Source organism: Myxocyprinus asiaticus, chromosome 34 (genome assembly GCF_019703515.2).
Source record: "Myxocyprinus asiaticus isolate MX2 ecotype Aquarium Trade chromosome 34, UBuf_Myxa_2, whole genome shotgun sequence".
Classification (NCBI taxonomy): domain Eukaryota; kingdom Metazoa; phylum Chordata; class Actinopteri; order Cypriniformes; family Catostomidae; genus Myxocyprinus; species Myxocyprinus asiaticus.
The window spans coordinates 9,127,372-9,142,190 of NC_059377.1; the positions used below are offsets into that span (position 1 = coordinate 9,127,372).

The following is a 14,819-nucleotide window of genomic DNA, read 5'->3' on the forward strand; positions in this document are numbered from 1 at the left end:
GAAGGATGCTGGTTCGATCACTATAGCCACCACCATTGTGTCCTTGAGCAAGGCACTTAACTTCAGGTTGCTCCGGGGGGGATTGTCCCTGTAATAAGTGCACTTAAAGTCACTGGATAAAAGCGTCTGCAAATTGCATAAATGTAAAATGTATTAAATCAGTATAAAATCAGTTTTAAAATCATGTCTGAAAAAAGAGTTTTTAAAAACACATCTTGTCCGTTTAAAGTTTTTATTTTTCAGAAGGTATTGTTTAGAATCTAATTAAATTAAACTATACCATATTACCACAGTATTTTTTATGATGGTTAATATACTGCGAAAATATCACACCCCTAGTCACCACAGTGGCTTTAATATGTGGCAGTGATGCATGAATTATCCCTGTGTACCTTAAGTCCATTGGTGTAAATAAGTCCCACAGTTATACCTCTCTTCTAGTTCTGTTTATTCTCTGTGTCAGTGCTGTGCTGTTGACCTTTATGGTATTGTTTACAGCAGTGTGCGTGTTTATTTAATTCTCGACAGACAAAGTTCTATTCCTCCCACATCACAAGGTTTTAAGATTCAGAAAAGCCAATTAAAAATCCTGAACAAAAACCCTACTCAAATTCCCAAACGGTAAGCCAGAATTAATCGCCCACTGAGATCTGGAGCCGACGAATATTAATGCCAAGGCTGTTTGAAGAGGTTATGAGGAAGCAAATTACTCTGATCATAGCAAACAGCAAATTGAATTGCTATGAATTTTCGACAAAGGGTAATTAAAATGATATTCCTGTCTGGAAAAAAGTGCATTTGCCAAAAAGAAAGTTCAAAGGAATACTAGCTTACTACTAATAAAATACTGCATAGTGTACATTCTATACTGCCTAGTATTAAAAAAACTATAGCAAAATAAACATTTAATAAAAAAGTCTCAAACAATAGTAGGCTATGCTACATTATTGTCATAAACTTGAGCCAAAAAAAGGCTGTTAAAAATCATTGCTGTAATTTCTCACGATTCGTCACATTGGAAATGAAATGGTTTATGTACTATACTGTGATGAGTTTAGTATGTTAGTATGCTATTCTCAACATAGCCTGGGATATATCCGATATTCCATTGATGCATCATTCCCTGTCACAACAGCTGAACCAGACTTTTGTTCCTGACTTTAAAAGAGTGGAGTCAAGACTTTGAGCATACATACAGATATAAAGGACAAAAGTAGGGAACAGAGATGCAGAGTTTTTGAGAATTGGGCCTTCCTGTCAGCGAGCTGGATCTATGTTATTGCTGTGCAATATGAGTCTTGGCACCTATATTGCCCTGCTTATTTATGAACGTATCGCTTCGCTGTCTGCCTCTTCTCTTCTGACCTTGCTTTTCATTAAAGGTCATCATCCTGCAGGCCTGCTCCGCTTTATTTATTAATGATTTAATCTAATGATTCGGATATCATCAGAATTGGTCATGGCCCCTGTGATGAAAAGATGTGCATCGGATTTTAAAGCATGCATGGATTATTTCTGGGTTCTGATTATTTTTTCTCAGCTTTGTAGCCATCAGCTAGACTTTTAAAGCTCAAAATGCTGCGTCAGGCTTTGCGTGAAATTAGTTTTTCATCTTCAGCCTTTCCTTTTACACTTGTCTTGTCTTATTCCCGTTTTTCCTCTTAAATGTGAAAAAGAAAGATGTGCCTCATAAAATAACTGACCTAGAAACATTGCTTCAAAGCTCCTTTGACTTCTTTCTCATTTGTCTGCTCTGTCTCAGCTCTCCGCTTACCAGTTATAACATCTCAGCAGTCCATGTCAAAACCTGTCATTGCTGACATTGTTCATAACCACTGTGCTGCACTTCGGTGGTCATACCCAATGGAATCATATTTAGTTTTAACTTCATGCTGACTTGCATGTCTGAAGCTAAGACATATCTTGCCGTTAACAGCAGTGGATTGTACATATACAGTTTGACAGCAGGTATTTTTTTACTGTTGAAAGTTGTCGTCTGCATAACAGGGTAAGTAATTCCTTTACAGGTTAAGTTGAATACACACATATGTTGGACATTAATTGATCTGGCCGATAAATCAGTCTATTACTAGTTAAGGAATAGTAAATTGTAAATTGTAAATAGTAAATTTTTATTGTAAATTGGTATATGTCTCATCACTGTCACGACTGCTATGTTGATCGGAACTGCACCCAAGAATTTCACACACCATTGCACTTGTGTATATGGCTGTGTGACAATAAAGTGATTTGATTTGATTTTGAAAATATTCCGGCTTCCCCATCATTGCTTGACTTGGAAGTGTTGGAAGAGGACGTCTATTTATAACACCAGTTGTATAATTTCAGTACCATCATGCACTGGGTAGGTACATAAAAAGATACGTTATTCTTTTAAAAAGTTGTGTTGCATCATAAAGTGTGATTTGTCTGTTTACTGGAAGCATCCATTGTGACAGACAGGGCATCTAATATTAAAATGACTGGGAGCATCAGATTTTAACAAGCTCCTGGTCTACACCAACCATCTATTTAAAGACTTTATTTGGACAGTAAACCTGTAAAACATCCAGACATGGAAATCCCATAAAAGAGAGATCCCACAGTGCGGGTACAATCAGCCCAATCTAGAAACTAATTTGTCTGGTTCTGTAGCCATACCCAAGCAGATTTTTCTTTCCCTTACTTTCTTTTCTTAGAGTACCATTTGCCGCTGCTAAATTTATTCCCCATTGCTCTATCAGTCTAAGAGTGTTTTTGGTGAATAGCTCCCCGCACTCACTAAAAATGACACCTCATTAGAGGTGCAGGAAACCAACGTGACTAGTGTTGCTATTCAGGGACTTTGCGAATTGGAATATCAAGGGGGTTAGTCTTTTGTTCACAAAACCTCCTGAATGGAACAGAATAGATTCTTAGCATGTGGAGAGAGACTGGCTTTAATATAGGTGAAATCTGAGGTTGGTTGAAGGTAAATAGGTATTCAAAAAAAAGTGTGGTTCACCAGGGCTCAGAGGTGAGGACTTTTGACATGCCCGTCAGGCTAGTGGCTCAGATTTCTACTTATGCCCTGCCAAATTTCATTTAGCAACATATTTTTCTATGCATGTCAAAAACATTTATACTTTATAGGGATACAAACTATTCACCTTTCAGCTAAAGTCTCCTTTTTGTAAGCTAATTTTCCAAAATTGTTTGGTAAAATTTTCTACATTTTCCTTATTAAAATCACTTGAAATAAGCTTAAACACTTACAAAAAGCTTTAAATACAACAAAAAAATCAACTGAAAATATACATCTGGAACACCTGCTATGTCTTTCTAACCTTTTTCACCTCTAAGTTTCCATCCCTGATGTTATATATACACTGATGAGCCAAAACATTATGTCCACTTACAGGTGAAGCAAATAATGTTCTAATGTACTATCCCAAAAATAGTACAGAGCAGGTGACGCAGCTGTAAATACCTATAGAACTGAGATCTGGGAATCTCAAAGTGTTGAACCATATTTTCAAAAGATCTCAACACTCCACTCTCATATAGGTCACCGAGTGTAGTAACCCCCTCACAGTTCACTCTGAACAGCAGAAAGGGGACCTTTCAATACATAATTTAGAGTTCAGCCTTATGCTCGAGGCAACATTTAAATAAATGTCCGAATTAAACACCCTGGACACTTTTGTCCATACCGCATGCAAATGCGAGATAACAGGGTGTGACTTAACTTCTCCGGTTAGTTTGACAGAAAGGCTTTGTAATGGCAAAATAGGGGCAAGAACTTCCTGTTCAATACAAAACCAGGGAGGGGCTCTCTCAGGTGGAAGCGACCAATGAGCCAAATATCTGAGACTGAATGCATAATAACAACAAAAACTTGTGTAGGCCTAGCCCACCTTTGTCAATCAGCCTATGTAATTTATTAAAATGTAATCTGGGATGCTTATCAATCCAAATGAAGGACTTCGCTATACTATCAAATTGCTTGAAATAAGAGAGGGGGACATCTACAGGGAGTGATTGTAACAAGTAGTTAAATTTTGGAATAATTTTAATAACATTAACCTTCCCAATCATAGATATATTTAATGAAGCTCACCTGCCCATATCGCTCGAAAACCTTTTTATTAAGAGGTCAAAATTAACTCTATCTAAATCAGACAGATTTGCTGGGAATAAAATGCCCAAATACTTAATGCCCTGTTTGAGCCACCGGAAGGCGCCCGGCTGAAAAGCCGTTACTGGGCAGTACGCTGTCAGAGCCAAAGCTTCGGATTTAGACCAATTGACTATATCCAGAGAACTTAGAAAAGGAATGAAAAATTCTGTGGAGGCAAGGCATATATCTAGTAGGGCTGGAGACAAATAATAAAATGTCATCTGTATAAAGCAAAAGCTTATGCACCATACCTCCTGCCACCACCCCTGGAAAATCATCCTCCTTATCGTGGCTGCTAATGGTTCCAGGGCAAGACAGAACAATAATGGGGAAAGATGGCAACCCTGCCGGGTGCCCCTATTCAGAATAAAATAATCTGAAATTAATCCATTTGTTAGTACTCCCTCTACTGGGTGTCTGTAAAGTAATTTAATCCATCCAATAAAAGTTTTCCCGATCCCGTATATTTCCAAAGACTTAAAAAGATAATCCCATTCTACCATATCAAAAGCATTTTCGGCATCAAGTGAGATGGCAGCGACCGGAGACTGATCATTTGCCACTGACCACATGATATTGATGAAATGCCTAATGTTATCAGAAGAGCTGCGGCCCCGAATAAACTCCACCTAATCTATATGTATAACAGATGTCATAACTTAATCGGCTGGCCAGAATTTTTGACAATATCTTTGTTATTCCAGCCAATAAGCGGAATAAACACAAAAAACTTGTAGATTCTTCCACATAACTGTCCCGAAGATGTGTTCCTCCACAAAACAAGCTTCAGCCGCTAGCGGAACCTGCACAAAAATTTCACTCCAATGTCTTGCAAGAGATATTCCACAAAACAAACTCCAGGCCACAGGAGGCATAAGCACGAAAGACTTGCAGATTCAACCACAAACTGTCCCGAAAAAATTATACTACACAAAACAATCTCCAGCCGCTAGACGGAACCAGCACAAAAAGAAACAATAAAGGCGCCCAACTTCCTCGGACAGTCAAGTTTATGTTCAGCCCACTAGGCAGCAACATAAAATTACTCCATTGTCTTTATGAATGACAGTGCTTGCTCTGGGCATGTAAATTCTCTACAGCCATCCTTAGCATCTATTCTCAGTTTGGCCGGAAACATCAGTGCAAAAGCGACCTTCCGTTGATGTAAGAGTTTCTTGCATTCCTTGAATCGATCACGTTTCTCTCTTGTCAAATTCGCAAAGTCTGGGAACAAGAAAATGATGTGGTTCTTCCAAGAAAGCCTTCCTTTACTCCTCGCCTCGCATAACACAAGATCTTTATCGGATGATCTCAGAAATTTGGCCAGAATTGATTGGGGCCTGTCTCCCTCAGCGGATCTCCTAGCCGGAACCCTGTGAGCTCGCTCGATTTCCAGTTTATTTGCCTGTTAAGTTGAGCAGACTCGGAAGGAGCCCGTCTAGAAATTTTACCATATCTCGGAATTCCAACAATTCGGACGTTGTTTTGTCGATTACGATTCTCCATATCCTCAAGTTTTTCCCAGATGTGTTGCAAATCCACCTTGGTCGCTAGTGGATTAGCAGCTAATTCCCTCTCCGATGACTCCAGATAATCGATCCGTTTCTCAACATCCGACATTCTTGTAACCATCTCAGCGAATTTAGTCTCCATGGCCATGATCGATCAACGTATTACAGCAAGATCCTCCAAGTCTGCAACGACCTTCATCAGCATCGCCGTCATGTTCAACAGTCGATGCTGAATCTCTTCCACCGCACTGGCTGAATGGAGTCCCGGGCTTTCGGCTTGTTGTTCAGGGGCTTCAGCTTGAGCACGTAAGTGTCTCTTAATATCTCCAGAGCCCGAGGATTTAAAATTATTTGACATATTGTCTTCCTAGAACATTTAAGAATCAGGGTGTATCGAATCTCACCGGTTTATGACACAAATAGTAATAAAACTAGCAACGTGCGCAGAGCTCGCCGTTCACACGTCCGACCCTCGCATGGCGCCACGCGACTCTCCGAGTATGTGCTATTTGTGTTTTTTTCTTAGCTACAACTTCCACAGTTGTGTTGTACATTTTACTGTGATAAATGGTAGTAAGGGTGTTGATGTAAAGATTTGAAAAGACTTGTAATTGATGTTGGGGCAGGGCAGGTGTTTTCCCTTTGTCAGTGCTGTTCAGAATGTCTGAGCTGTCCAGTCATTTGAAATGTTCGAATTGCTCCATAGTGCATTAAAATAGAAAATTCTCATGTAGAATTCATATGAGGGAACACAATATAGAGGGAAACCTGATTTAATTGCACATTTCGAGGGAGGCTGGTTGATGCGTGCACACATCCGTGTCCCACATGAGAAGTGAGATGAATATCATATTCATAAGGCGGAAATGCATACAGACATGGCTGGCATTAGAGTCTCAAAATGAAGATGCATCTTAAAAATATATACAGTGATGTTAACATGTTGCATCGATGACATCGCATCATTGGTTATTTGATCGATGCATCGATCCAGATTGATGGATCTTTTCACCCCTAATATATATTTTAAATTTTTCATTCAACATTACGTTTTCCTTACCAAAAAAACTATTGTTAGAAACACACTTTTGTTAGAAAACAATTGCATTTGATACAAAAAAATAACTTAGTTGTTTATAATTCTCAGAAATTCAATAAAACCTCATTTATAGTCGCTGGATAATGTTACCTTGGTGACATTTAAATTGGCAGAATTCATAACAACGTGCAATACATAAAATAAATACGAATGTACAAGTTGGCAAGGCTTAAAACTCATTTAAAATCAATGGAGCTCATTCATGAAACTTTCTTAAATATATGTGTAAATTGGGAGTAATGGTACCTTGGTGACATTTAAACTGGTAGAATTCATAACAATGTGCAGTACATTACAGAAATTCAAATGTTTAAGTTGGCAAGGCTTAAAAACACATTTTAAATCAATGGGCCTCATTCAGGAAACTTTCGTAAATATATGTGTAAACTGAAAGTAATTTGCACGTAATATGGACCTTCCCTGAAACTTTCCGCCAGATTCACAAACGCCACATACACCTTAGGTTTGTTAGTTAACATGGTAGTGAATTCCAAACATTCATAAATAGGGTGTGCATGCATGCATGCTGATTCACAATTATCATAATCCACGCCCATGAAAACAGCATATAAGGAAGGCATCAGACTTGATAGGCAATGCGAATAGGAAGCTTTCAACATCTATGCGGACCAGAAGTAGAGGGATTTATTTTAAATTATGTGTGTTCAAATCGCAAAATTTTACTTAAGTAAACACAGTGGTAGTTGAGCGCATCACCAGAATCATTGATGAAACCTCTCAGGTAATTCCCAACTGGTAACCATAACAGATACAACTGAAATGAATGTAAGATACCCACTTTGCAACTGGAAGAATCTTGGGAACTTCTGAAAAAGGTCTTTGACCAAAACATAATATAATAAAGATTTGTATGGTATGTGTGCAGGGCTTTTTCTTAATTCATTGTATGTAGGACTGTGTACCGAACATTTATTTACAATTTACACAGAAAAAAATCGCTCTTGTTTTGCATGTGCTATATGATTCAGGCCCAGTGAACGTAAGATGCGGTGACACAGAAGAGATGGCCAGATAGGGCAAGAGATGGTTCCGTTAACCTTCCCGAAACACTCGGTCCATCATTATTGTTGAACTCTGCCTCACCCTTTCATACCTGAGAGGATCTTTTTTTAATTTATTTTTTTGCAAGGCTGCTTGCAGTAAATAGGAACTTGTTGAACTCAGCTGGAGTGCTGGCTGACGTGTTTAGCAGTAATGCTTCCCTTTAATTCAAGGCAAAATAGCTTTCCATCACCCACATAATTACAGGTTCTGAAAAGAACTGAAAAAGATTTTAAATGTTGAAACCTTTGCTGACTGACATGTTGACCTCAGTGAAATTGAATGTTAATTGTTGCCCACAAGATCACTCTGAGAATATTTTAATGGTTTTAGGATTGCGACATCGCTCTCCATCCCTTTCCGCTCTCCCGCACAGTCATTATTCATCTTCTCATGTAAGTGTGCAAATAAACAGCGGTGGCATCCACTCAACCAGAGACTCCATTGAGATTAATTATGTTAATTGTTGACATCCATATCCCATATAAGAGGTCAGCAGTGATCTCTCTCATTGGAAAGTGTGGCGGTGCTGACTCACAGTAAATGCTTTGTGCCGAGAAATCTTCCATGAGGAACACTAATTTGAGAAAAGGTAATTTGCAATTTTACTAAATGTTCCATGCATCCTCTTTTTCCCCCTTAATATATGTTTTATTTCGGGGGGGGGTTCTTATGTGTAAATCATCTTGTCCTTGTGAGTCATCTTCTCCAATTTAGTTAATTGATTACTGTATTGCTAAGTATGCAGCTCAATTATTTGGGCTCCAAGGTGAGTTGTCGCTACTAAAATTCTGTCATCATTTGCTCATCCTGTAACTAGAGTTTGAATAAATAATACTTAACCTTTTCATAGTTACACCTTAAAGAGTATAATGCATTATTACACATCAACATCCAATTTAATCAGCAGAAGTTGTAATGTAATATAAACAAAAATCTTAAATCTAGATTTAACAGATCTTATATCTTTTAGAATTTGTACTTACGCATATTTATACATAGTGTGCCGTGTGCAGTTATGACACAATGAGAATCAATGGCATCACGTGTTGGGGCTCTAAATTTCGAATATGCAAACAAAAGAGATTTGAGAGATGTGGCAAAAAGTAAGATTTTAAGCAAATAACAGCTGTTCCTCAGTTTTCATATGGCTTCAGAACACTTGAAATATACTGCACAAGTTCTATAGACCACTTTTATAGTACATTATTTGTCTATTTTGGAGAACGACAGCCCCTGGGAACTACTGGTATATGCTTTCTGTGACTGAAAAAGAGCAGCGTGAACATTCTTCAAAACATATTTTGTGTTCTGCAGAAGAAAGGATGTCATACAGGTTTGAAACAGTGTGAGGGTGGGTGAAAATGAAATAACACATAGCTGAAGCCATAAGTCACTGTAGCAGTAGAGCAGTAGAGCAGTAGGGGTGGTGGTGGCATAGTGGACTAAAGCACTGAACTGGTAAGCCAGAGGTTGTTGGTTCAATTCCCACAGCCACCACCATTGTGTCCTTGAGCAAGGCACTTAACTCCAGGTTGCTCCAGGGGGATTGTCCCTGTAATAAGGGCACTGTAAGTCACTTTGGATAAAAGCGTCTGCCAAATGCATAAATGTAAATATAAAATATAATATATATCAATATGTCATCAAGCTATCAGCAAGGCGAGTGAAATGTTGAGATTTTTTGTTTATATGGGCACCTAAGGCATTTTGTGCTAATGTGACATTTTCTATGTCTGAACGTTAAGCTCAGAAGAGTGTGAGCAGAGGCAGAGGGTCTGAATGGACTGCAGTCTCCTGGGGCCTGCTGGACTAAAGGATGGGTGAAGGTCAAATGGTTTCTAGTTAAAGGCTATGGCTCGCTAGTAACATTTTTAGTTTGCTTCATAGTAGCTCATTTTAACAACTATTCTGTTTTAAATCTCTCTTTCAATACGTAGTGTGCAAACTTGCTGTTGACTGCCAACATAGGCAGCAGTCTTCTAAAGCCATGGCCACACTAGGATTTGAGCATGCAAAATTATTCAGAACACCGCAATGTATAGAATATGATGTTTGATATAATGAGCTTGTGTTTCAGGTCTACCGCATTCGGATGCATTTGAATGGAAGCTAATAGAGCCTGAAGTGTATTATGACTATGGCTTGAGTTTGTATGCTAACTGAAATGGAACCTTACAAGTGATAGATGACTTCATAGACAACAACCGCGCAGGACACATTAATGGGAAGCACACAGAGACTCTATTCATAAATCGTTCTAATAGAGTTTGGTGTTAGCATGTTGCTAAGCACACATGTATTTGGGTAAAACAGTTGATTTTTTTTATTTATTATTAAGTTTTGTGATTGCTTCCTTAAATTTTTGGCCAAGCTTTCTTAGAAGGCAGCTTACTGCCTTATATTGCTTTCTTGATAGGCAGCTCTCTACACAGTTATAATCGATCTATGGCAGGTTTTTGCATACTCGAGCTAAAGTCATCATCTGTCTCTCCAACGATACATGACAATGTATAATCAAATATTTGAAGGAAGAATGTAAAATACGGCAGTTTAAAAAAATGTTTTTTCAATTGCGTGTTATCTCTGTCTTTTGTAGCATGTACAAAACGCTGAGGCCAGTTTTGTCCATCCTGGACAAATCTGAGCTACAATTTCATTATCCAGGTCAAAACAATAATTTGTCTTCTTTTGAAGTCTGACTAGAAACATTTTAAAAAGACAAAGTATTGTTTTTGTCCCACTGAAATCAACCTTTTAAAGTGCATGTTAATGTACTGAGTGTCCTGTATAGTGGGTATAATGTAAACATTAGGGCTCATACATTTATTTTTCACTACTAGCAGATTAAGGCTTGTAACCTGGTTTGATTGGTTTACTTAAATGTTTATCTAAGATTGTAAAGGTTTTTACTTGTGTTATTCTGTATTAATAGCAGGCTACTCACAGTTGGGTTGCTCCTGAAACATTACCATTAAAGGAGAAATTGTACCTATGCTCCGGCACTTTAATTTTTCAGGACATATAAATGAGGCAGGGTGATAACGTGTTTTCAAATGTCATGCTGCTTCTATTAGGTCTGCAGCCTAAATGTCTTTGTCATTCTCAAATGTTCGTCAAGCTGTGGATGAGAAAAAAGCAAATACCTTGGCTAAGTGTGGCGATTATCATAGTCAGGTACAAAATTCAGCATGGAAATGTCACCAGTGAGCCACAGCCTCAAAGGCCGCATTTACAGTGTCAATTCCGATAATTTTTTTTTTTAAATGCTAGCTATCTAGCACAAATCGGATCTTGTTGCATGCATGTAAACAGCAAAAACACTTATGAGGATATTTTTTTTTTTTGCATTCCAATCTGAGCCACTTCCATATGTGGTTTAAAATTAGATACATATCCATTATCTGGACATCTGAACTGCATCTAAACACTTGTATCTGATTTTTCTTGCATTTATGACAATCCACTGAAACAAGATTTTTATGTACATCTGTGCAGGTATAACAACGTTATTCTGGAGATACAAGATGTCAAGCAATTGTGAAATGTCAAGCATGTCTTTGCAGCGAGGAGACATTTTAAACTTCATAAGAAATTAGCATAAGTCAATCTAGAAATGGGTGAAAGCCCTGTATGTCTATCAGAAAGTTTTACGATACACTTGAGGCTGATTGTGTGCACACTTTACCATAATGAGGAGGGCATCAATAATAATTATTGTGTTAAATTTCATGTGCGGTAGAAGAACAAGCATTTTAGTTTATCTGTAACCATATTTTACTTACAGGAAAATTCTAAATAGATATACACTCTATGGAACATGTAAGCGCCTTTTTGAAATAAATTCTTAACCAGTATTATTAATTGCCTTTATAAGTGACAAGAGACACCGGGCTCAGTTAGTTGTGAAATCATCACTTCATAGCACTCAGGTTTGCAATATATGCTAGCATGGGAATTCTTATGTGTAAATCGTCTTGTCCTTATGAGTCATCTTCTCCAATTTAGTTAATTGATTACTGTTTTGGTAAGTATGCAGCTCAATTATTTGGGCTCCAAGGTGAGTTGTTGCTTCTAAAATTCTGTCATCATTTGCTCATCCTGCTTTGAAGAATTAATTGTAGGCAGTTCTTGCGATGTTTATTGGTATTTCTAAGAACAATGGCATGTTCATTTGCAGTTCATGTTTATTATTTATTAGGATTACTACTAGAACAATGCTAAATAGTGCTGTGACATATGCTGACTGACAGCCTAGATCGTCCTGGGGAGTAATAAATGTAAACCCAGTCAGTTATGTCTTAAGGGAATGTAAACAGCCGGGAAAAAAAACGGATATGGTCAAAAGATCAGATCTGTGCATTATGCCTTGCATTGTAAGCTGAAATCACAATGTGGTTGTGCCAAAGAGCATTTTAGGACTGCAAGATCGTAAAAGTGCATATGGCCTACGTGACATTTCTCGTCCAGATGGTTAACTATCTTGTATAGCAGCGTGAAATAATGCAACACTGTTTGATGGGAATGTTGACGTCTCTCAGTATACCACAAAGGTGATCGCTTAAATGTTAAGTCCCATATGAGATGAGACCAAATGTACTGTGTTCAAAGATTTATTGGCCTGCAGTTTTGAATGACTAGCTCTTTATGGCTTAATGTTGTCATGCCGTGTGGGGAGAAGAGATATGTCCAGGGCAATATGGTATTGGATGTGTTGTGATGTTTGCTCAGTGGGAGGCAGAGTTGTGGAGATCCCGTTGGATACAGACTTCCACTCATCATACCATCATTCTGTTAACAACAAAAGCTGTATGCACTTGGCTGATTTTATTGGTTTAGTTGTTTCCTGTGACCGAACTAGAAGATTTTTATTTGTGGTTGTGATGAGGATGGCGGCATGGCCGGGCCATAAGGATGGACGCCAGGTGCTGAATTATCCCAATCAGCCAGAAGATAAAGAGAAGCCGGAGACGCCAGTTCGAGAGAGAGAGATGCACACAGATTTGTGTGTGTGCGTCAGTGTTTGTGTTGTGTCTGATTAAAAGTCTTTGTGATTGCTAAAACAAAACGCCGGGCAATGGCGCTGGACTTGCTCAGCCATCACTTGGTCGCCGCCTCATGGTGGTCGGCAGCAGGCTCCTCCACCCCCTGATGGTCGGCAGCGTACTCCTGCATTCTTGCGGAAGGCAGCCCGCTGACAAACCGCTCCAGTACCACCAGATCGTGTATCCACGGCATCGCGTTCTTGAGCCAGCAGCGAGGTGTCCAGGACAGTGTGGTCCTCCTCCAAAGTCCCGGGTTTCGGCACCAGTGTAACAGAAAGGTCTCTTGCTTATTGGAAAGGAGGCGGCGGGAACCGGATGAACAATCACAAATACTTTTAATCAGACACAACACAAACACTGATGCGCACACACAACTCCGTGTGCATCTCTCTCTTGAACTGGTGCCTCCGGGTCCTCTTTATCCCTCTCCCAGCTGATTGGGATGATTCAGCAGCAGGCGTCCATCCTTACGGCCCGGCCACGCCCTCCTCCTCGTCACAGTGGTGCTTTAGCGATGTTTATTATAGTTTCTGCCCTGACAGATTTGGATGTACATTACTGTTAGGGCTGGGCGATTAATCAAATTTTATTTTCAATTACGATTTCGTCTTCCAACGATTATGAAAACAAGATAATCACAATAAAACGATTATTGTGCTGCATTCCGTTTCATAAGGAAACACTCCACCGTTATATCTTTAAAGCATTCTTTATTAAAGTTCAAATAATAAGGAAGCGGGTTATCAAAATAAACTGGCATTTCTCTGTGCGGTCAGTGCCGCGTCTATAAGTTGCGTGAAGTGACCGGGGAAGAGGTTGAATCTTTTCCCGGCTGATGCACACTCTGGCGTGGGGACTCTCATCACTCACGTGCATTTGCTGCAGCTAGATTATAACGTGATGATCCGCGACCTAGTGAATAATAATATATGTGTCACGTTCACTGTGTGTATCTTATCATGAAAAAAATCGGCGATACGCAGCCCTATTAAGAAGAGAAAATTTGTTTTTTGTGAGTTAAAGATGGATTGAAGTAAATAGAAAGGTGAGAGAGTGTAGTCTTAGCCCATTATACACTGCAACAAAATACATTTTTGATTGGTGTGTTTTGGCTTGTTTTCCAAAATAATATCTTAAACTCCTTTAAAACAACGTACATTTACTTTAGGAGCTATACTGCAGAAGAAAAATTGTTATCGGAGAATGTTGAATACAATATTTAGTCAGGGCTCGACATTAGCGCTTGATAGCCTAGGCCTGTGCCACTCATTAGAAAGTTAATATTCTTATTCTGCTGTTAAAAGTAATTAAGAACACGTAATTTTATAATTCACTAGTGCTCTAGGAACAGCTGCGCCCTGTTTGATTGATTGTATGTGTGTGTGCTGAACATGCGCGTGTGTACAGAAAATGCCCACGCTAATGCGCTCCTGAACGGTCAAATACATTTAAAAATTCCGCCAAAATGCCCGTCTTGGTGAGGTATTCATGTAAACACAGAGTGATGTCTAAAGTGAATGTAAACAGTGGAGAAAAAAGCAGATTAAAACGTCAGACTTGTAATTATAAATGTAAGCTAATAGACCTGCTGCTGTCTAGTGTATCATTATAATAATCAAACAACCAGAACAAGAAAACGAGAAAACACTCACTGCTCTTGACTGGGTAACTTTAGTAGCTTTAAAAAGTATTAATGTGTTATAATCATACAGTGAAGACCAGTAGTAGTTTTATGATGCATTTCATTCTGAATATTTACTTGAATACTTGAAACTGCTGTTAAAAATGTTTAAAGCTGTTAAAAAAAGCACTGAATTTTCTTAATTTTTAATTTTTTGTTCTATTATTTTTCTATTTCTATTCATTTTTTTATTGTTATTTTATTACTGACTGTTTACTAGTCTTGAATAATTACTTAAGAACTTGAAACCATTCTTCCATAA

At 38.5% G+C, this 14,819-nt stretch overlaps 1 protein-coding gene across 3 annotated transcripts in view; it reads left to right on the forward strand.

Annotated features, from left to right (window-relative positions):
* Positions 1-14,819, forward strand: part of LOC127424835 (RNA polymerase II subunit A C-terminal domain phosphatase-like) — a 167,302-nt gene that overhangs the window by 68,408 nt on the left and 84,075 nt on the right. The window contains exon 12 of one of the 3 annotated variants that reach the window (XM_051670295.1): positions 11,330-12,716. The exons of the other annotated variants lie outside the window; for them this stretch is intronic. Within the exon in view, the coding sequence (XP_051526255.1) occupies positions 11,330-11,335 (6 nt within the window). The 3' untranslated portion in view covers positions 11,336-12,716. Of the gene's footprint in view, positions 1-11,329; positions 12,717-14,819 lie in introns of those variants that run through there. 3 annotated transcript variants of the gene reach the window in all.